Consider the following 23,898-nt stretch of genomic DNA (forward strand, 5'->3'; position numbering starts at 1 on the left):
TTTATTAAATGATCAATCAATTAAACCTTCACAAGCACCTTGGGGGTGCTGGAAAATTATGCCGTCAGTAAGCATTTTTCCCCACTGAAACTAAGGGAAGCGTTAAAATCCTTGGCTCTGAGACTGTTTTGGAGCAGTTCGGCACAACTTTTGCAATTTTCAAGCTTTTGGAGCAGCCTGGCGCAGGAAAACAAATTTGTATCAGAACTGCGCAATATGCGCAGCTTTCCCACCCCTGGTAATGGTAAAACAGTGTTCTGCCCTGCTGCTTCCTACCCCACCTTCACCCCAACAGGGAGAGATGGCAAGGTTTTGCTCCACCCAGAGATGGGGTGCAAGTGCCGATACCTGAGGGCTAAGAGCACCTTTCTCATCTAAGTAAAACGAAAGACCCACCGCCTGTTCAGAGAAGACCTGTCATGCTACCCAACTGGAGCTGCACCCAACAAACTCAAGCCGGTTATAAACGGGACGATACAATGGCCTCTTGACGCCCCAAGTGACGCTGCACTGCTTGGCTCATCGAGTGTTCCGAGTGGTGACAGCCCCCCAGCCCAGAGAGCGCTGCCTTGCCTGGTTGTTGACCACGATGTGAATGGTGCCGTGGGTGGAGTAGTCAGGCAGGTCACTCAGGTGGAACGTCTCGTACACCACCCCCTGCCCGGCAAAGGCTGCATCTCCGTGCAGCAGGATGCTCATCACCTGCACAAGAGAGACGGGTTGCTTGTTGCCGTCTGCCTTTCTTGGACAGCCCCTCCCCTTCCTGGCTGCTACATGCCGTTTTGGGTGGGCCATCTGCAGGGATCTCCCTCTCAAAAACATAGCACCTTCACCGATTTATTTTTTGTACAACAATACATGAGTGGAATCGGATCTCAAGCATCCTCTGTGAATGAAATTTATTTACAAAGCTGTAACACCCTTTCATAATGCCTTCGGGCACTCCTGGTATATGTTGAATAAAAAATAAAACTTCATGGCGTTAAGTATATAGCGTGTGGGGATTGTGGCTGCCCGCGATCCCGACTCGGTACGCGGCAGCGCTCGAAGGGCTGCGTGGCTTGCGCGGGATTGCGCAACAAGACGGCAAGAGCGTGGCCTCGGCACGGCCACGGCAAGAACAGAGGGGTTTCGCTTGTGCGTCGCGAGATGGCGCCACCGGCGCGCTTGGGACGGGGAGCGCGGGGAGCTCGGAGTCGCTTCGGGGGAGATGCGGCTGCGGAGAGCGGGGACTTCAACTGCGGCGCTCGGCGGCGGCGGGCGGCCGCTCCGAGTGAGGACGAGACGACGAGACGACGAGACGGCGGCGGCGGCGGAGCGACCTGGTGCTTTCCCCTTCGAGCCTGGACCGACCATCGTCCACCGGAAGCGGCGGAGTCAAACGACTCCGGCCGCACGAGCAACGCGGGATCCGAGAAGACGGAGCCAGCTAAGGGAGGTTTTGGGAATAAACCCCCCTTGGAGGTTGCCCAGGTTGCCTTTGTCTCTTGCCTGCCTCTCACGCCGGCGCCATCTACACGGCAGCCACGTGCGGAGGATCGTCGGAGTATGACCCACACCACAAGCGTCAGAGTCCTTCAATGGTTTTTTGGTCATGAAACTCCTGCTCAAGTTTCGTTTGGGGACAAAGGCTACCTCCAGGGGCGGCGCCACTGATCAGATGGCATCCAGCGCCCACAGCATCTCCCGTGTGCGGGGCCGCGCTACGGAAGCAGAACGTGCACCCACTTTTGGTGGCACTTTTTCTATAGGAACACGGTCTTGGTAGTTATGCCTTCGAGGTTGCTACAAAACGAAGCCGGGAGGAAGGTCTTATAACTGCAGCCGTACGAAGAATCCGTACGAGGTGGAACGCCCGCTCAAAACGATCGACGGATGCCCGGATTTGATTCTAAGAAATTCTTCAGCAGTGGGCATGCATAGGAGATTTAGCGTGTATTAAGTTTTATGATGGTTTACATTCTTCCCTGACCCTTGACTGCTGCGCTTCTCTCAGCCTTGTCCAGCTATAGCTCGGGACCTTGAGAATTGATTTCCCAGCCCGTCCAGAGCATGGCTAGGGAAGCTCGGGAAATGCCTCTGTTCGGTTTCGAGGAAAATTCCCGCACATGAAAGTTTAAGTGGCTTGGTACAATGTGCTCCGTGCTGGTATGCATAGGTACTAAGATTCCAAACTTTTTTTTTTAAACTTGGCGCTAGGTGGATACAGTGAGGGATATGCGGAATTACTTTCACTCGCCTGTTGGAACGAGCCCCATGCGAACAGCAGGGGAGAAATTTCAACTGTGCAAAAGGAAACTGCATGGATGGCAAATTATTTCTTTGCAGCCTCCTCAGACTCAACTTCTGAATGCTTTTCTCCGTCGTAAACAAGAGGTGCGGTGAGATGTCAGTGCATGTGCTTTTTAAAAGAGCGATAAACTTTTGAAATTATTGAGTATTGTGAAACAAATATTATTCTCAGTAGTGCCAGTGGTTGTTGATGCCATCAGAAACAAAGTTGTTGTGTGGAATTCGAAGTATATAAGAAAACGAACGGCCTTTTAAATATTTTAATTGATTCTCGCAGCTAACTAACACACACTGGGTTGCTAATTGGCCCCATCAACAACAACCAAGGGTTTGTACACAAGCAATCACGTGATCCACACACTCACTCTCACTCAAAACTCCAAAGTGTTCATCAAAACACAAGCAAAGCACTAATGAAAACTGACCAACTAAAAGCAAGTCTGGGCACTCTCCATCGACCCTTGGGTGGCCTCTCTAAAGTGTGATCACAGTCTTTTAATAATGTTGTCCAAATGACGCACAACTAACTACAGTAGAATCTCGATGATACGAATCTCGCGGGACCGCGAAAAATATTCGTATCATCCGAAATTCGTATGAACCAACACAGACCAAAAAATTGAGCGCTGAAAAAAGTTTTCGTTTATTTCTTTTCCTACTTTCACGTGAACAAATCCATGATTTTCTCTGCTTTTTTTAAACCCCCACGTCACAAAGCAGTCCTTTCTGGAGCGCGTAACGCTTCGCCTAGCTTCGCACTTGTCCCCTCACTCCCGGTGTCCAAGCTCGCTACACGCCGCAACAGTCAAGCGTGAACCGCATGGTGCGTTTTTGCACGCGATTCGCACGCCTCGGCTTTGCGCGCGCTGTATTTTCAAGGTCGCATTGACGATTTCACGCCCGTGGTATCTCCTACCTCGGTCAGAAAAAGACGCTGACGACTTGCGAAACGCTAAGACAGCCCGCTGGCTCCGCCCGAGATGTTTAGACTTAGCACTCCGGCAGATATTTTATGGGCGCTTTCACTAGCGGCGCGGATGGTGTTTTATAGTACCGTTTTCGCCAACGTTATCAGCTCCTTTACTGCACAAGAAACTTCGTGTCTGCCTTGAGCGGCATTTTAAAGAGCGGCTAGAAGCAGTCGCTCAAGCGGCCGTGCCACTTCGCGGCCGAAGCCACCGCCATGTTGCCGCCGCCGGCCGCAGCGCGCGAGAGGTTTTGCGGCGCGCATGGGGCGTGTGGGGCGCGTTTTCGCGAGCAGAAAACAACAGCCCGGCCGTTTCTGGAGAAAGAAGAGTGACAAATGGGGAGAGAGCCGTCACTTGCTTGTTCGGCAGTCGGGCGCCTCGCCGGCTCGTTCGTATCATCCGCCGGGCCGTGCAGGTCCGTTCGTAACAGCCGAAATTTTTCCCATTGCAAACAATGCAATTTTGCCGGGACTTTTCAGAAATTCGTATCATCCCGAAATTCGTATCACCCAGAATCGTATCACCGAGATTCTACTGTACATTATGAAACTCCCATCTTTAGCAACATGATGCATGCATTACAAAAGTTGTCACTCCGTCACATACCTCTACCGTCAAGGTGACAGAGTGTAGACCCATAACAAATTTGAAATTCCCTGCTTACCTTGGACTGCACAACTTCCCCAGATGCGACCCCCTTCTGGCCCCACAAATTACCTCGCAGCGAGCATAACCCCAGAATGTACCTGCACTTTGCATGCTCTACTGTGATCATTATGCCAGACAACTAGAGAGGCATTCCACTGGTGTTTCAAGGCCACCTCGGCACTTGACGTCTCCGTTCACAATGCACTCGTAAAGGCAACCGACAACCGAAGTGTCGTTTTTCACACACACGAGCATGCGGTGAGTCAAAACTAAATCTCCAGACTTCTTTCCAGGGAATGGCACGTTTCCAACTTGCATGCAGCTCGTCATCAGAAGGAAAGCGAAATAGCGACACCTTCTCGTCATTTCCTCTAGCCATAACGGCAGCCAGGAATGGAGCAAGATGACCGTTCACAGAACAATTTTCAGTACTGATAAAATAATCGGTTCATTTCGGCAGTACACCGCAGGTAAAGCGAACGAGCCCTGCTAATGCCACAGGGACCGTCTGCTCCGCGATGTACTCCTCTCCTACCACTATCCTGGCTGCCCTGCGATCAACGCCAGTGCTGCGGCGCGGCCTTCTTGGGCAGTACACAAAGCTCTCCTTTAGCGTGACGGCGGAGTTTCATAACCAGAAAAGCATTGAAGGACTGATAGCATGCCGAACAAAAATCCATGCTCCCTGCCATCTCATGGCGACAATTTTTGAACGCGCAGCTTTCTCGCGAGGGATTCCTTGGTTGTCGTCTTGGTTTGGACTGACTCACGGACACTTTGAACTTTGACTTGTTGAGCTTTGACTGACTCACACGAGGTTTGGTCTTCTGATCGCATCGCATCACATCACATGTACAGGGGTGAGACAGCTGAACCAGTATGCGGTGGCGTGCGATTATCTGCGCTGTGTATTGCGGCTGTGCACGGGTGTTTAAATTCCGCGCGTGCACGCATTCCTCCTGCATAGTAGGACAGGCAGAAGACAGACGTCACTGCGAAAGAAAAGACGCCTCTGGGGACAGCGAAGAAAGGAAGAGCCATGTACAGAGGCACAGCGACGAGTGGGCGAACGAAGGAAGAAGAGAGCAAAGGGAAAGCTGGGCGGCCGGCGGCGCGAGGACATTATTGGCCCGAGCAAATTATTTTTTCTGGGCCACAGCCGGTGCTCCTCTTTATATCTTGCTCTGTGGTTTCAAAGTGGCAGGAATTTTAAACTCCGTAAGCGGCACTGACGACAATAGTCTTTTGGAGGATGCCGACTGGTGGGACCTTCTGGGAGGAACAAGAGCGAAAGTGAAAGCGAAATTGAGCGGAAATAGCGAAAACAAAAATGATCGAGCTTGGCCCCCTTTCTAAAGCGAAACAATAACCACCTTCAGGGGATCACCACTAGTGAACGCACCTTCTTGCCCTGAGTGTCGCCCCGGTAGAACTGCTCCGCTCTGGTCTTGCCCTGCACCACCGGATCCACACCTGCAGAGAAAAGGGCGTCGGCAGATGAAACGCTCTGTGCAATGCAACCACTTCGTACACAGCAATTGTTTTTTGCTCAAACAAGCAGGGTGGGCAAGGAGGCTCCTGGGAAGGAAAATGAGCATCATGGTACCTGAAGCTTCAGTGGGCGGTATGCGCAATTGCCGCTGCCTTCCAGGATGAAAATTGCCAAGAGGAAGAAGGAGCTCACATGCAAGGCTGGCCCCTTACCAACTTCCCACAAGCCCAGCTTGGCGCCACACCTAACCACACATCGCATGGTATCTGTGCCAAGGCCAATGTGCCAAGTGTGTTTGCAAAGCTGGAATAGTGCTTGAATATTTCGTCTCCTTGGGAGATGGTAATGGCCCAGCCTTTGCACAGGAAGAAGTTCCAGATGTTGATTTAAAGTTTGCTCAAGGCTTTTGGATTGGATCTTCTTCAGTACGGATGCAGTTGACTTGTTAATTTGACTCCCATTAAAGCTTGAAACCCTGACAGAACAACTTAATTTGGTTGTAATAAGCAACAAGACTTAAGTAAGATGAAAATAACGAGGGTCAAATGTGTCCCAGTAGGAGGGCATACCAAGTAGAGAAGCATACGATCAGCCAGCGAACCAAATGTTCACCACACCCAGTGAAGAAGAATTCCCTTGAAGAGGCAGGAAGGAGAGAGAGTGGCCCACCTTCGAGGTGCGAGGGGTTGGCGCACACAGCCAGCTTGATGTTGCGGTTGGAAACCCGGTTGAGGCGCTCGTGGCTCATGCCCAGGTGGTACTTGACATCACCGGAGCCCTGCACACAGGGGGCACAGTGGCAGCAGCCATTGCACAGGCATCCAGGGAAAACAGACAGGTCCACCGAGCAGAGCCCTGTCTGTCTCCATCAAGTGCAAAGCAGAGCACAAGCAACCACACACAACGTGCCAGCTAGCTCAGCTGTGAAAAACTGCTAACAAGGTTTGCTGCATAACAAGCAGCGGCCAACGTGCTTTGGGAACGTGCTTCAGGAGCTCGCAGTGAGACCCCCCAACAACACCCCCAACTACAACGTCCTCAGGGCTGAAGGTAACTGAGACGAAGTTCCAAAGCCTCACTTAACTGTTCACTGCGGCATGCCTTCTATAGGTCCCGTTTTACTTGCAGAGTGACCCACCAGTGGGCCATTCGGCATATCTCCCAGGTATGGCGTGACCCACCGGTGGGTCACACGCCTTTGCCTGTTTCATTTGCTCCAAAAGAGATGGTGCTGCAATCTTTCTTGCTGGCGTTCGGCACATTTCTTTGAAAAATGTTAGAATATTTGCGAGCAGCAGGAAATATGAATGAAACGTATTTCAAAAACTGCGGCCATATGTTGGCGAGCAACCCAACAGAGAAATAGGCCACCACGCTGCTCCTTGAAAACAATACCGTAAAATACCGAGCAAGCGCCCCCCCAAAACTTATAGATAATTGGCTTAGAGATAGAGAGGGGGCCCTTATTCGGATTGGGCCCCAAATTCAAGATGGCGGCACAAAATGGCGGCGATCGCGAGAAAGGCGCTGTAGCCTTCATTATGAAAATTGTTTATTTGTGAGTCATGACACTTCTAGGCAATGCTAAAAACGTAAATTTTCACATTCACTTCAATCACTGTTAAATCCGCAAAACAATTCTTCAGAATTCGATCCAAAATAAGGTTCAGGCCCTCGGTCTGCAGCTCGTCAGGGCCCTCGGGGACAATGAAGTTTTGTTGCAGCAAAACTTCATAGTTCTTATCCCACTCACGTATCCTTTTACCGTCCTATTTGAACATGCGAGAAGTGAGGTGCACGTTTCTGCCATTTTTCCCATGCCAGTCCACTACTTCAAGCTTCCTTTTTACCGTGTACGAATGCATAGTGAACAAAGACAACCGCTCCCGAAAAAATGGCGGCTATGACTGGTAACGCGTTCTCGTAGCAGCAACGACTCGGATTGTATTGAATTCGGCATCGGCTTTGAACACTGTGGCATCCAAAAGCCAGGGAAAAAAAAAACGCTTTCGGAATGGCGGGAAGGAAAAAAAAAAACGCTTTCGGAATGGCGGGAAGTGGGAGGGGGGCGCGCTTGCTTGGTCGTGTACAGAAATTCTAAATTCCGAGAAAATGCTTGGGGCGCGCTTGCATGGGTGGGGGCGCTTGATCGGTATTTTACGGTAGTGCTGCCCCACATCCAATGCAATAAATGTATAAATATACATTAGTTGCATTTTCAGTCCTCAGATGGCAGCACATCACCGAGTGTTCTCGAGTGTGGGTCCCCGGTGAGTCGCACCACATGCAGCATGAAAACGTTCTCATTTAAGTGCATCATGGGTCGTCACCGGTGGGTCACGCCATTTCACAGCACAAAAGTATTCTCTGGCCATTTATAATTTCATGCAACAAGATCATATCCCTGTGAAGTTATCGCATCCACATGCTTGTAACTTGGCTGCCGCGTAGGAGGAGCACAGGCCGTTACCCACCGGTGACTCACGACGCAGTGAACATGCTAAAGATGGCACAAAACCTCGGCACATAAGCGCATGACATAAGAAAATGACAACACCAAAAATTATTTTCAGGCTGGCAAATCGGAAACCAATGGCCGACAGTCTCAGCGCCCACAAAATGAATGCCTCCGACTGAGCCAGGCCAACGTAACATGTACTTCTTTGCCCACATGAACAAAAAGGAGAAAAAGGGAACCCACTAGACTGGCTCAAGATAGCTTGCAAAAAACCTTTCTGCACAAAACAAGACAATCAGCAGCCGATTCCATTCATTTCTTTTGAAGTAACTTCCTTTTTTTCCTGCATTAATTAATGAATTTTTCAAACCACACATTACTTTGGGAAAACTTGTTACATATGTGGCAAGTACCAGTTCTCGCTCACTTCTCCAAAATGCTCCATCAGCCACGCACGCTCAGTAAGCAGCCTCTCAGAACTGTTTCATGAAACCTTCGAAGCAAGACGAGCTGAGTGCCAGCAGAAGGCCACAGTGATTTTGCTGGTGCACATAGGCATGTGGATCTGACACCCCAGAACACTACACCTCCTTGATACCCATGCCGAAGAAGAAAATCAAGAACAACTTCAGAACACTAAAAAAAATACCGATGCCACAGCACAACCCCGCAAAAATTGAAACCACTTGCTTCACTACTGTGCAGAGATTTTCAAGTTATGCTAAAAAAGCAACTACAGTAAAAGCGCATTAATTCGAACTTCCGGTTCATTCAAACTGATGCCACGGTCCCAGGACAGCCCTGTATATTTCAATGGGGGAAAACTCTCGATAATTCGAATGCATTGCATTCCAGAGCAGTTAATTCGAACTGGAATCCGCTGGTTTCCGTCGCTCTTCGCAGAAGATGTCGGTCCAGAGTGATTACAATGTGTTGCAAATCCAAACCAAACCAAATTTACTAGAGATGCAAAATAACGAAACAAACAAACAAAAAAGAAACAGCATGGCGCACGCGCCACGCTGCTGCGACAGCCTATTTTGGTTCTGCAATGGGCGCCACAGATGCCATTCGCTATTCAAGTTCCATGAAAATTATTTACAAAATCAGCTGCCACAAACATCTAGCAGCGCCTAATGCATGATAACAAGTCCAGAGGTGGCTTTTTTGTGTACTGCCCATGCAGTGTGATGCAAAGTCCATTCATTGCTAATTCAAACTTCACTTAATTCAAACAATTTTATGGTCCCCTTCGAGTTCGAATTAACGAGCTTTTACTGTACAAGTGCAATAAAATGTTTTTCATATAAACCCTTCGGTTCAACTTTACCGTCACCACTATAATTTATTTTACCCTTGAAAGCCACCCTGCAACACTTTTCTTTGTGGTACTTTTCAGGCTTTATGTTTGTTCTTCATGTCATGTAGAGATAAGCGCAAAAAGAGTTATCAAGGTCCGTGCAAAAATGAAAGGAGTTATTGAATTTTTAAGGGGGGATGCGGGTCTTAAAATGGTCAGAAATGGCCAAAATGTCGATTTTGAGAAAATCCAATTTTTGGAAGAACTGTACCTTCAAGCACCTGCCTTCAAAATATCAACGCTAAATTCCATTAGGAAATACTCTAAAATCATGTTTTGAAATGCCTCGGGGGCCATGAAATGCCTCGAATCGGGCAAAAGTTGTTTCAAATTCCCGTGCGCGCCGCAGGCGAAGCAGCTCACCGATCGCCGCCATCTTGGCCTTGTTTTGAAGCTTGTTTCTTTGAGCGCATTTTGAGACATCTCAAAATGGCGTCGCTTGAATATAACGACCGCCCTTGCCAGTTTTCCGAAGGCGCCTTCTGGGCCGCCGATTGGCTGGAGCGCGCGCGCGGTTTGAGTTCGTCATCTGATGCCTCCCATTGGTCGGCGTGACTCTGAAGCAGATAGTGTGTGTCATCAAGGGCTTGCACAGGGACCTTGCTCAGCTGCCAAACAACATTGATGTCATGTTTGATGGCACGTGGATGACCAGGGGACGATCGTCACTCATTGGAGTGGTACAGCAAGCCTTCTGCAACTAGTGAAAGCCCCCCTCCCACTTAAAACTTCAGTGTTGTGAAATCAAAGCTCAGTGTTTTGTCACAGGATCGCCCGAACGTTTCCTGCTATACTGCCATAGGCCAACAAAGCTCGGCTACTTTTTTTTTTCCCCCCAAAAGGCTCTTTTCAGGGCCAACGACGTGATGCATTTGCAGAGAACGCACTGCACAGTGTCCCACCCCTGTATCCTCTCAAACTTCCTGTGCAAAAAAAAAAAAAAAACCACGACTAAAATAGCCTCACCAAAGAACAAAAAATAGGGGGCATCTGAAGCAAGTTTCACCCCTCCCTCCTCTGCCGTACCCAATATTCTGGGTACCAAAGTGCACTGTAACGAATGATGCCAGTTTACAAAGGACTGCTGCAGTTTTCACAATGCCAACGAGACAACACCAGATTTCACAACGCCAGCAAGACACCAACCGATTTGAAGTCGATAAATTTTGCTGAATTCCTGATGGTGTACATTACTTGGCCTCTGGTATCTCCAGTTGTAGTTGACACTTTTGGAATTCAAAGACAGATTTGGGAATGGGGAGACCATGCCTTTGTTACAGGGAAATACTGCAGTTACACTACAGACCATTCATTTCATAACACATGGCCAAACTTCAAATGCAGTTTTCTCAGTTTCATATTTTTGGTCGTTTAACTCAGCCTTACGCAGCTTTTTGGAAAATTCTTTTTCTACATAAGGTCAATCTTGGTACCATTTTTTTGCAGTACAACCTGAGGTACCCGATGACATTCTTAGTTTTTCTATTTTGGCCATGCATAAATAATGACTTGCAGTTATTTTGATGAGCCAAAATATCGAATACTGCCATCTTTTGTACTTGACATATTTTTTTGGGATGCCATGACTTTAGAGAAAAACGAAGAATGTCATCAGGTATGGGAACTCTCTGGCTATCAATTCATGTAATAAAAAGCTACAAAATGCAATGCGAAAGTTCATTAAAGCTGCGTAAGAAATTACCTAATTACAGTTTAGACTTTGCATGATAACTTTCAAACTAACAGCCGCAGCTGAAATAAATTGCATATTTGAAATTTACAGAGAAAAATACATTTGTGTGCAAATTTTCATAAGTTTCTACATATAAATAAAAAAGTTAGTTTTAAGACCCTCATACCCCCGTAAATTGAAGGTTGCTCTTTCTCTGTCTGTCTCGAAAACTGGGAGACTGCTGCCAGCTTCCCATTCACTCTGACGACGCATTGCAAGACCAGTGAGGGCAGCAAAAAACACCGCATTCCGGAAGTTTTAAGGCTGTGCCTGTCTGACCTGGGAAGCTCTTTTCCGCGTATCTTGACGGCGTCGTTTGGCAGCACTGCGACAACTACGCCGATTCAGTGCTGACGAGTAGAAAGAAGAGGCCGCTGAGTAGCCTGCCCGTCGCTGCGTTGATGTGTGTTACTAGGCTTGCCTTTATGAACTTCTTATACTCTTCAAGATATTTTTGGCTGTTCATAGGAAGAGTTATACCTTGAAGAACAATGCCGTGAGTGATTCAAAGTGTGAAGTGTGTGCGCTACCTTCCTACTGAGGCTTGACGTGAACTCCACTTGTGGATTCACAGAAGGACACGAAACAGTCGCATATACAGTTAAACCCTATCTAGCGAAGTCACCCAAAACCACGAAAAATTTCTTTAAATTGAAAACTTCATAAAATCGGGACTGTTATTTTACAAGCAGTTGATTCCATAAATTCTACGGAATGCCTAAAGGGAGGTACCTCCCAGCAGCTACCATGACACTGTTATTGCGGCGGCCGCAGCGCTCACCTGCCAATAATTTACCGATGTGTTAAAACTCCGCAGTGAAAATAAGCCAAATGGTGCTTTCCCTGAAGTCGTCGCCCCCCAGCAGACGCGCGAAACACAGCGCTTTTTGTTGTACCACTTCCCCGCTGAGGAGAACGTTCTTGGCTCGCATACAATCTTTGAACCACGAAGACAGAGCTTCCTTCAGCTTCTTGTGCGGGGTGGTCTTCAGGTTCATCTTCAACGCAATTCCATGAGTGGCATAGATGACGACATCTTTTCCCTTCAAGATTGTGGAAAGCATGCTGGCCTGGATGCACCTGTGGTCTGCAGACACGGAACTGCTGAGTTTATCCCGTAGAGCTCCGCAAAAACCAAACTGCATGCCTTGTTTTTGTTTTTTGTTCTTTGTTGCGTCCTGACAAAGCACATTTGCAATTGTTCCTTTTTTAAATGTGTCTGTTTCTCTAAATACTTAATTAAATTGGGAATAGCACTGAATTTATGTCATTCGAGTTCATAAAAGCATTGAACCATGTAGGTACCTGCAGGGGAATCCCAATATGCTAGTTAGATCGGGAAATTCGTATGATTGGCTTTCGTTAGACGGGGTTTTGACTGTACTGTTTTAAAAAAAAAGAACTTGTGAGATACACAAAAAAAAAAAAAAAAAAAGAAAAGCAGCCTCCGCGGGGTTGAATTACTAACCTTCAAAAGCAAAGTCTGGTGCGTTAACCACTCAGCCATTCCAACAATGCGTCAAAGTTCAAGAACTTGGCATTACAATGCCTGGGAGTCAACGAGTATTCATGTGTGTGTGTGTAGTTTTTGTCGTTTTTCAGAAATTTTGGCAGTGATAAAGTTTGTTTATCGCGAACCGATCTTGCAGATGAGCCCCGTCGTGCTAATACTACAAGAAATTAAGCCAGAGCTCGTTAAAAAGCTATCGCACAGTTGCGATCTCCTCGACACAAGCCAAGGAATGCACCCCTACAGAATTGCAGTCGTCTTTGGCAACAGCTTTCCAACAAAAATAGCGTGGTTGAATTTGTCTCATAACAGCCGATTGCTGCTACGAGAAATTTAAAAAAAAAAAAAAAGGACGCCATCCCGCTTTTAGGGTTGCCACCTGACCGGTTTTGGACCGGCCCGACCGGTTTTTTAAACAGCTGGCCGGTTGCCGGCCTGTTCTTAAAACCGGCTGGCATTGGCCAGTTTTTTTGGCCATCGTGCCGCGGGTATTACTTTTTGGCTTTTTGTAAGCGCCCATACAGCAACTATGATGATAAATATGTGTCGACAAGCTGTGCACAGGGACGCAAGCCGAGAAAATACGTGGCCGAGCGCGATTCCCGAGATGTAAGGGTACCGAAGAAAGGAACAAAACAACGAAATGCCACCGGCGTGGTCAGCAAGTGCGGTTACTTTTCACTGCAGCACATTCAGAGAATAACCAAAATCTCAATCACTTTCAGTACAAACGTTGTGTGGACTTCTCTACAGGAAAACACTACAATAAATGGCATTGCATGTAAAAAACAACAAAAAACGTGACGTCTGTTTTTTAACACACATTCAACCTCCTATATAGCAAACCCACCCCCCGAAGGGCCGGTTTTTTCTTCGGGAAAAGGTGGCGACCCTACCTGCCGTGCGCAAGTAAATGCCCAGCATATCTGTTGTAAACCACTGCATATGCTGGTGGGCGAGGGTATGAAATGTTCCTCGATAAATGCTGGGGCCTGACTCATGCGCTCGGCGTATTGGTCGAGAACTGCTGGGTCCTGCCTAGCCTGATGCATGTGCCATCCCTCGAATAACATCATCCCCACTCCCCTTTCGAGAGCAGCTGCAAACCTAATCTTTACCAGAACACATGGGGGGGGAGCGGGTTCCCATTGTCTACCGGCGCCTTATCATTAATCATACGGCTTCGATGCTTGTTTTGTGGTTTTTTTCTTCACAATAGCACTGAGCTCTATGCTGCATGCCTGATTAGCCTGACGCATGCGCTCGGCGTCTTGGGCGAAAACTGCTGGGTCCTACCCGGGTTTTTAGTTCACCACACGAAATTTTCCGACAAACAAGAGGCTAACAGCTTCGCTGTAAAAAGGCGATTGTTTTTCGGTGAACAGAATGGTGCTCCCCAGCGCAAAAGCAAGTCTCCAAACATCAAGATGCTCAAGATGGACTGAAAACACCGAATCTGCCATCCACTTTGTGATTGCTCACTGACTTCGCCACTTCTGGCATCAACGCTGATATCCACCGAGCACAAACATCGTCATATAGAACGCCGATGGATGATTTGCATGCATTTTAAGGAAGCGCAGATGCCGGACACTGGACGATGCTGATGGCATAGAAAGTGGCTCATCGTAACATGGCTTGAACGGGCGCACAAGCACTCAAAGCGAGCAGTAGTGTCTGTCCTTGTTACTACCGCAGTTAAGTTTCATGCTCCCATTAAGAAAAAAAATCAGACAAAGCATTATTTAGGTTCGTGTTGGTTGATACAATGACATACACAAAATATTGCAAGCTCGGCTAATTGTAGGATGGATTGCGTTGTCATATCCGGAGGCTTCGGGTGTGACATAGGCAGTGCCGCATTTGCTTATATTTGTAGACATAAATATTGAATAACTTTCTTATCACCACACTGATCCTGATAACCCTTTTTGCGTCTGAATCTGAACGACATGAAGGACCGACATAGGTCCAGAAAAGTACCTATAAAAAAAGAGTTGCAGGGCTTTTTTAAAGGCCATTTGCGGGGCATTATACAGAGTGTTCAACCTAACTTTAGCAGAGTTTAAAAATATGTCGCCGCACTCTAAGACGACGCAACTAAATGCACGTTGCTCACTCTTGTATGTAGTTTCTCATGCTATTTTGTATTTTTCTTAATTAAATTAGATAATTAGTCAATTTTAATGAGCCAACTTTCAAACCAACGAAGCTAGGCAAAAAATCCCAATTACAAAGTTGCGGAGCAGCTTTCAAAACATCCGAATAAACAGTTTGTCTTTCTATCCACTAAGTATTAGTGTTTTTCAACTTATTGAAGATGTCCGAAAAATTAAAAAAAAAAAAAAAAAAAAAAAAAAAAACACGTGCCATGTTGACTTGCGCGGCTTGATTGCAGTGCTCCCAAACGTTCCCCGCACAAAGCGCGCTGCTGCTTAAAAGGCGACAGGACACCAACGTAGGCGTTGGCTGCGCCATTTACGCCAGCAATGTGCTTCTCTCACGACAGATAGTCAATAGCAATAAGCAGACGCAGCGGTTATTGTTTGTCCTGCCGGAATCAACAGGTTCGTCATCTGCCCTGTCACTTTTTAAGCGGCAGTACGCATATGGCAGTTTGTGCACGGAACGTTTGGGAGCACTGCAATCAAGACGCGCAAGCCGTCACGTCACGTGGTGTTTTTTTCTTGTATTTCGCGGGCATTTTCAATAGGCTGAAAAACACTATACACAATGCATAGAAAGACAGAAACTGTTTATTCGGACGTTTTGAAAACCACTCTGCAACTTTCCAATTGGGATTTTTTGCCTAGATTCGTTGGTTCGAAAATTAGCTAATTAAAATTGATTAATTGTTTAATTAAGCAAAATACAAAAATAGCACGACAAACTACATACAAGAGTGAGCAACATGCACTTGGTTGAGTCGTCTTAGAATGCATCGACATTTCTTTAAACTTTGGTTAAATTTAAGTGAAACATCCTGTATAAGGGCAACTTTACTACTGAAGACAAATTATTTTTCAGCAAACACAGAACCCCAAAAATTGATTTCGTTACACAGCACTACCTTGTACACAAAAGGATGCTCATAAAAGGAGGAAACGGTTGACTTTCAGAGGAACTTGCTGGATTGACTACGCTCACATAACCTGCTTATATGACCTGCACCATGAAAAACTACTGATTCCTTCAACCTGCTCACAAGCTCCAGTCACAGGCTGGTTTAACTCTTTCGTTACGGCGGAAAAACGGCCGATTTTGAGTTCTTCCACAAAACTATTTCTTTCTCTTGAGCTAGTGGACACATTTAGCATTGCTATGCATGGAATTGTAGCTTATACACCATTTTCCTTGCTAGAGGTGGGCGCCGCCATTTGCTTTTTCTGACCAGACGCTAGCGCCGTCTATGAAGCGACCGCCGAAACCTCCGCGCTGGGCTGTTAAGTGCGCCGTTCTTTGCGTGCGTCTGCTCGGTATCCGTGCATTACCGAGTGAACCGCAGTGGTTTGGCGTTAAGTTAGCGGTTGCAGTGCTTGTGTTTGTGTGTTCTGTTTTGTTTTCATCATCATCGGCGGACGAATTTTAGGTTTTAATTTGCTGCCAGAGCGGGAAATTCTGACCCCAGCTGTTGCGAGCAGCAGTAGCAGGTGCCGGTGGTGCTCCGCAGTTCCGCGATGCAAACGTACCGCTATGGCACCGACTGACATAGAAATCGATATCGGGGAGTAAATACGTGTTTTCAATCCCACCGTGCTTGTTATGTTCACCGATTAGTCATGTTTACGGAAGCGCGGACGTCGAATGCAGAGCGCGCACAGCATATGTGGGTCCCGGTAATTCGTGCTCGCGATGGACTTTCGACGAGGCGATTGCTACGCTGTTGACATTGCAATGCAATACAATCTTTCTTAACTAGACTTACGACGGTTACTGACGAAACGAAATTACCCGGGCGGAAAAATAACACGACCGCACAACCAGTCAAATTACTATTCGAAGGTTGAGCAAAAGGGTTGACGTTCGGGCGAGTTAATATTGGTTGATCATGATCGTGATCATGATTGACCTAACTTTGCGCAGCGCATGTGGCCTGTCGCTCGGAGCCCACATTTGTGAAACCGCTGCTTGCACCACAAATGCTTTACGCGACCAGCAGTAACTGTTTTGTAATTGTAATAGTACTTTAGATTCCGTGGCAAAGCAAAAGGATTAGAAGCTTTTCCTTTGACCGCGTTGTGAACAGGTTGAGCTATTTTCCAAATGCGGCGTTCACGCGTATCTCGAGCTGCGTTTCCACATTTGGGTGCCTGCTTATCCTGCTATCGACCATCAGTGTGCGATGGAGAAAGTTATCCTTTCATATTGTTTGGCAGTGTAATGCGTTGGCCTGAAAAAAAGTAAACGAAACGCCGTGATTTTAAAGGTTAGATTAGATGAAAAGGGGATTGTTTAATGCCAATCGGCTGTAAAGAAAACAATATATGGTATTTTAAATTGACTACAAGGAACCAGAAGTTATTGTAGTGTTGTGTTGTATCGGCGCTCGGGAAAGATCCCCAAGTGGTCAAAATTAACCCGCAGCCCTCAACTGCGGCGCGCCTCATCACCCATGAAGCGTCGGGGCGTTAAACACCATAATTAATGAATGAATGAATGAATCAATCAATCAACTAACCAATCAATGCTGTACTGTAAAGGATAAAGTTGCTTCTAACATTTCAGGGGGTTCCGTTCCCTGTCGCAGCTTTGCGTGTGATAAATAAATTTTGCTCCGTCTGCTTGCCGTCCAAGTGCACCCAACAAACCCTGGAGTTGGTCGTTGGTACAAAGTCGTTGCGATTTATCAACGGAATCCACCGATATCTCAACTCGGTGTGCGTTGGGAAGCGATGCCGCAAAAACACGCCGCAACCGCACTGCATTTTCTCCAGGCAGTGTCGTGCACATGCGTGCTGTCAGCGACTGTTTCTCGCTTTCTCTGGTTGTTCAATAAACCACCACCGCGCAGTGCTGACCAAGCGACGTTTTCGCCTTGAACGGCATCGCAGCATTGGATAAAACAGTTGAAAGTTCCGCAAAAACTAAGCACACGGTGCGAAATACTCCTGAACTACGCAGCGGAGCACACCGCGCCGAGCGATGTTAGCAGCCCAGCGCGCTCAGGCAACGCTGGTCGGCCGCCGAGAGAACTGGTTTGAGAGTATTTTCCTCCTTTCCCGGCTGCTTATGGAAAATGGTGTATAGATTGCTCTTACAAACACATAACGGCAGCTTTGTTACAATTACTTACAGTTTATTAGTCAAATAACCAGAAAAAAATGCACAAGAAAGTATACACGTAACGGATATAGAAGATTGTAATGAGCTTAAAAATTATTTTAGGAATTCTAAGATATACAAATTGTTCCTACATTTCTTGGCTATGATTCAATATATATATCACCGCTGTACACCAAGTTTTGTATTTTTGTGGGCCCGTCAACCTAGCGGAACTGACGGCTGTGCCACTCCTCGAAGCCACTTGAGTGTAAGTCGGTCATGCATCCAAGCACACTTTTTTGCGTTCGGACACAAAATCCTTTTCACTTTAGTGGTAAAAAACCAGAAAAAAAAAAAAAACCAACGCTCTTGAGAAGTGTCGCGCATCGCTCTGTAGTGGTAATCTGACACGAGTGCAAGGCTATCATGAAGGTGATAACGCGATATGACGCGGCGCATTTGGCAAAATATCCCCACCTACACATCAATGTGTAAAGGCGCAGTCATCAGATAGGAAGCCCGTTTCTTTTATAAATACAGCCCAAAGTCAAAAACGGACCTACCTGGCAGCACATGTCGGTCTGAGGCATTTGAATGAGAGCGTCTTCATCAGAACTAAAATCTAGCGAATCCACATCGTTCGTGGAGTCATCACTGCCGCTGGGGTATTGAAGAATTGAAAGCGGCCATTGAAGAATATTTGTACTAATTTTGCCATGTTTTTCACTCTGTATTGTGCACTCTTTTTTAAGCATTTCTACCGAAACCGTTCGTACTTATATTTTGTAACCTTGTAAACTTGCTTACTTGTAACCTGTACCTATACTTGTAACCTTTTGTTTTCATCCACCCCTCATGTAAAACCCCGCCCACTGGGGTCTTTGAGGTACAGTTAAACCTCGATATAACGAAGTCGTACTTGCGGGCGAAAATTTCGTTAAATCGAGAATTTTGTAAAATCGAGGTTTCAATTTTACAGTTAATTTAACCAGTTATTGACGTTTCAAAACCTTGACCATCGCTCAGAAATAACTGCTATGTAGTTACCTCTCCCCTTAACAGAAATTTGTACTAAAACTGGCCGCGAAAATTGTGTGAATGAAGAGCTTCAACACTTAGGCAATGGAATTCGGATAGCCGACAGTAGTTCGTGTCGTCGTAAAACCGGTGCTTTTTCCGTAACGCCTAATTAAATATGATAGCAGACTAGGCTTCCACTTTTTCTTTTTTTCATTGCGGTCACTACTAAACGCTGCTGTTAGTCAATTGAACCCACGTCCATGCCCCGTGAACTTGAAACCGGCGAGGTGCTGGTTCGAAGTTACGCCAAGTTACGCCTCTTTTCGTCCGTTCAGTGGTAGGCTTAGGCGAGGCGTTGAGGGGTGCGGCGGGCCAACAGCGGAAGGGTGCTATAAAGCTTTCGAAATACTTTTTTCATGCACAAAGGCTCTGCAGTATGTGCGCGTGATGCAACCACGACACTCGAGATAAAGCCATGATTGAGAGTTGAGCGGAGTACACACGGACCGCTTCACTTTGTGGAGCAGCGCTTACGTGCTCCCGCTAAAGCGGAAAGCTTACATTAAATATCTTCAGGCCAAATCTGATTAAACAATTACTTTTATGCCCGCTGAGCCCTAAAGAAACCGATTTCTCCGCATCGCAGCTGTCTAATGAACCCGTTTTGACCACGTTCGGAGAGCAATTTGTTGCCACCAACACTCGATGTTCAAGCAGTAGTGAAGAAGTCCGTAAGCAGTGCTTGGCGTTTCTTGACCAGGGTGGGCTTTACGTGACGCTCGTATGCTGACAGCGCTAACAAGGCTTGCTCTTCAACATTCGCGTGCGCCTGCGTGCCTCTGCAGAACGTCGATGGCATCCATCACTTTAATGACCTTCGGTTTTACCGACACTTCCTCAGGCTCTTGTTCGGAACACTTTTCTTTCTGGAGTGCTCATGCTGCTTATAAGACTCATCTAATGATGGACGAACAAAATATTAATGTGGTTATCAGCGAGCACAACCTAGAGCAGCAGTACCGTGAGCAAGGATGCGTAGATAAAGACACTTGAAGTAGGCAGTAGGCTTCGGCCTTCGGCAGCCTAAGCATAGAGGGCACTGGCGCAGGCAACGATGGAGACGTCAAAATGGTGGCCGCACTATTAAACCGTCCATGACCGCTCACGGTTTTTGAGCAGCTTCTTTCATCGCTTTTAATTGTTGTCAACCGCATAATTCACCGCTTTTCTTTCATTTTAGCCTTTTAAGAGTTAATGTGAGTACTGAATGTTTTCAATGTAGGCTCTGAGAGGCAAAATAAAACGTGCCTCGACCGGAATTTCGTTCTTCCTTTCTCGCCAGGGGGGTAAAGCGAGCTCTGAGACCGTACGAATCGTGGGCGCTGACATGATACAATTCCCATGGTTGCCAGATCAATTGTATTCAGCCTTCTAAAAAGTTCTGCCGTAATTATTTAACTAAAACAAAGAACTGAAGCAAAATAGTTACAAATAATTGCCTCAGTAATTAAAACTAGCTTTATAAAAATTTTTAGTGTGATTAAGCTCTAATTAGCGGAGAAAGAGTAAGTCCGTAGTTCAGTTTTGGTTTCGATTTTTTTAAGTGTGCTAGGAAGTGGCGAGGCCCTTGCGCCTGACTTGCGCAGTGTGTGTGTGCAGTCTCCGGCTCAGATCTGCGTGCGTGCAAAACGTATACGAGTTATACAACTCGGATGCACGCGCTGAGCAAGTGCCTCCCCGGGCGCTTGCGAGGCTGTCATTCTTCACATTAAGCACCCTATCTATTGCCCCTGAACTGACGCCGGAACAGCGATTCCGATCTGACCTTGACTACCGCAAGTTCACTACAGGCTATGGAGTGGCAGCCAGCGATTGTTCCCGTTGGATAGAAATAAAAGGAGCTTTTATAATCGTTCGGTTCCAGTTGTTTTATTCATGGAACTTCTTACAGCTCTTCGTGCTTCAAACTTTCGCGCAATCGTTCGTGAAGGTAGATGAAAAAATAGGTATTGAAATGCGGTTTCTTTTTTAATCAGTCACAATAAATCAATAAGTCAGTGTTCTCTCCTCGCGCGCTCTGTGCGGTAAATTACTGCCCATTCAATACTGAGCATTCAGACCCGCAAGCTTTCCCTTTGAAGTGGTGAAAAGCAGCTAGAGCTTGACGAATACAGACAGAAAGGAAAACGGGACTTGCCGCTGACTGTATTTCGCATACTCCTTTGGCATGCACTCTGCCACTCCGTTGGCCTGCGATCAACCGCGCTCTTTCGTTCCTGTGCTTCAAAGGGCCGCGACTCACCGGCAATATCAGCGTTGGCCCATGCGATGTTTTTTTTTTTTGTGTGTGTCTGTGTCAATAAAAGTTTTACATTGAGCTGAAGCCACAGTCGTTTGAAAAGCATTGAGCAACTTGCAAAATGTCACAGAATGGCAAATAAAGCGGCACAGCGCCAAAATGCACGGAGACCATGAAGGAGATTCATTTTTCTGTGCGCCCAGTACGGAACAGCTGACTCCTTGGCGTCCTCGCGCATGCGATCAGTCGCATTCGAGCTTGAGCGCAAGTCTTGTGTGAGCGTTGTCACATCTTGCTCAAATAGTCTCAGTACATATAAGTCACACGTACGCTAAACCGAAAACACGTCGGTTACCTACCCTCAAGAGATAAACTACGCAATGCTGTCGACGCCGCCTACACAAAATCCGCCTGGCCAGCGGTCCGCCATGTTACAATTAATCCCGGCATGCTTCGCTAGCCGGATGCGGAAACGCCACAGTAGCACGTTGCCAGATTACAACCCATCGCTTTCGCCGTTTTTAGTAAGCAAAAGCTCAGCCGGCAACCTTCAAATCGTTGTATCATGTCTGCCACTGTGTGTCGTACGGTTCCAATGCATTGGCTCAGCGGTGCACTTTCCCTCTAGAATCAGTATATTATCTCTATGTTTCTCGCCATGACTTCGTTAAATCGAAAGCGCCGCACGAAATTACTTCGTAAAATCGAGATAAAAATACATGGATTTAGCAAAATTTTGATAGAAAACTTGAAAAAATTCGTTATATCGCAAATTTCGTTAAATCGAGGTTCGTTATATTGAGGTTCAACTGTATTTGTAAATAAAAAAAAGAAAAATCAGCAGCAGCAGCAGCAGCTGCCGAACTCCCTGCCACAGGTGTGCGCTTTTGCGGAGTGCGCCGTGAAGCGGATGCCGTTTTCACACAACTCGCCACTATCGCGGGTTCAAATTTCACCCTTGGCGCGGTATCTGCACACGAAATATCAACAAAACATAATAAAATCGAAAAATGAGTCGTCAATAAGTACACCAGATGGCGTTAGTTGTCCGCAAGGTGCCGTTTTCAGCTTTTGCGGGACGTTTGAAATCATCGGAACTCCACGTCCGATGGCTTATGGCGCCGTAAGGAAAGAGTTAATGCTAGGGGTGTGCGAATATCAAATTTCTCGAATACGAATATCTAGCTTCGAATATCGAATCGAATATCGAATAATTAAAGGGGGGATGTGGGTTTCGAAATCAACCTTTTTATTTCTTTGTGAATTTTGATGAAAATTAGCATAGCAACTGGAAATGCTTTGGTGATACAGTCGAATCCCGCTATGACGAAATTGACGGGACGTGCGAAAAATTTCGTTTAAAGCTAAAATTCGTTGAGGCGAAATCTGCCCCAACACAGCATGGAAGGGCAAGAAAAACAGCCCCGGATATTTCCGCATCATTGGCAGCATAATACAATGTTTAGAAAAAAGTAGTGACGCGGAATAACGTCATGTTTATTCGCATAACAAACATACCAATGTTTATCTGTTTTTTACCTTCACGCAAGGGGGGGTTAAAGAAATGCAGGCGCAAAACGTATTGAACAAGGCGTGTCCGCCGAGCTGATTACTTGCAGATAGCTGCTAGGCTGTCGGAAGCTCCCCGCTCGCTTGTGGCAGGAGCAGTGCCGTTATCTTATCCTTTCAGAGGGCACGGCAGCTACTGACCTTGGCAGGCAAGACTCGCGCGCTTGCATTTAACATGACGGTGCGCTCGAGACTAAGATAGGATGACTTGGCTTCAAGACCAAACACGCAAACGTGATTTTTGCTCTTGGCTGTGAAGAATGGTAGAAGGAAAACAGCAAGGACAGCTGCTCACAACGCATGCATGACGGCGCCGCGCCAGCAGCGGAGCACATTCGCGTGATTTCAACTGGACACAGATTGGCCGTAGTTCCGGCTTGGCGAACCGGGCCTGCGTCTCATGTAAAGACGACCAGCCACATCATTATCACCAGCAAACAGTGGCACCCGCCCATGAGTTTGTTTTGTTTTGGGTGGCGGTGTGCGCGCGCGGCGCCCGTTCTTGGTGAAACTAAGCGCCCTGAACGTATAGAAAGTTAGATATAGCTGGCGTTATGCTTATTTTATTGTAAAACAAATGTTCAAACCCAGCCCCAACGGGCGTAAATTTTGTTGAAGCGAAAGCAAGCCAGACAAATGATTCGTTGTGGCGAGGACTTAGTTGCATTGACTTCTATGGCTAATTGATGGGGAATTGGAAATATTTCGTTGAGGCGGAAATTTCGTTGAAGCGGCGTTCGTTGTAGCGGGGTTCGACTGTAACACCAAAAAATTTCAAAGTAATATTTTGAGAACCTTTTATTTTTAAAATTTTCTTTCTGTCCACCTTGTACCGAGCTTTAGCGGCCTATAAAACATAATAGAAAACTTATTCAATGTACTTTGTATTCCCAATTGAATGGACGAGGTCGTGACAGTCTTAGACCTTTTATTACACAAAATTTTTTTTAGTTTTTAGTTTTTTAGAGGTGAATGTACAACAGGCATTTAGACAACGAATGAGCATTTGAATAAACAATTCACAAAAAGTAAACCTGAAAAACCATGACTGTCACAACCTGAACTGTTCATCAAGAAATGTAACGCAAAAACAGAATCAAAAATACACCTACAGGTCACGAAGAAATCACTAAAACAAGAAACGTACCGTATTTATTCGAATATAGGTCGACCTTTTTTTTCCGAAAATGTGCTTAAAAATTGAGGGTCGACCTATAATCGTGACTGAAGAACCTCGACCTATAGCCGTGATCAAAAATGGCGAGCGCACCGAGCGATCCGTTTCTCC

General features: G+C 46.6%; 1 protein-coding gene across 1 annotated transcript in view; it reads right to left on the reverse strand.

The window, feature by feature from the left end:
• The window catches only part of LOC144161511 (2-oxoglutarate dehydrogenase complex component E1-like), a 203,376-nt gene that overhangs the window by 111,265 nt on the left and 68,213 nt on the right, over nt 1-23,898 (reverse strand). The window contains exons 8-10 of the mRNA XM_077692173.1: nt 6,070-6,178; nt 5,311-5,381; nt 574-702 (exon numbers count right to left, since the gene is read on the reverse strand). Coding sequence (XP_077548299.1) covers nt 574-702; nt 5,311-5,381; nt 6,070-6,178 — 309 coding nt within the window. The remainder of the gene's footprint in view (nt 1-573; nt 703-5,310; nt 5,382-6,069; nt 6,179-23,898) is intronic.

The sequence above is a fragment of the Haemaphysalis longicornis genome, unplaced genomic scaffold, assembly GCF_048455015.1.
Source record: "Haemaphysalis longicornis isolate Haplotype H1 unplaced genomic scaffold, Haemaphysalis longicornis Haplotype H1 scaffold_119, whole genome shotgun sequence".
Lineage (NCBI taxonomy): Eukaryota > Metazoa > Arthropoda > Arachnida > Ixodida > Ixodidae > Haemaphysalis > Haemaphysalis longicornis.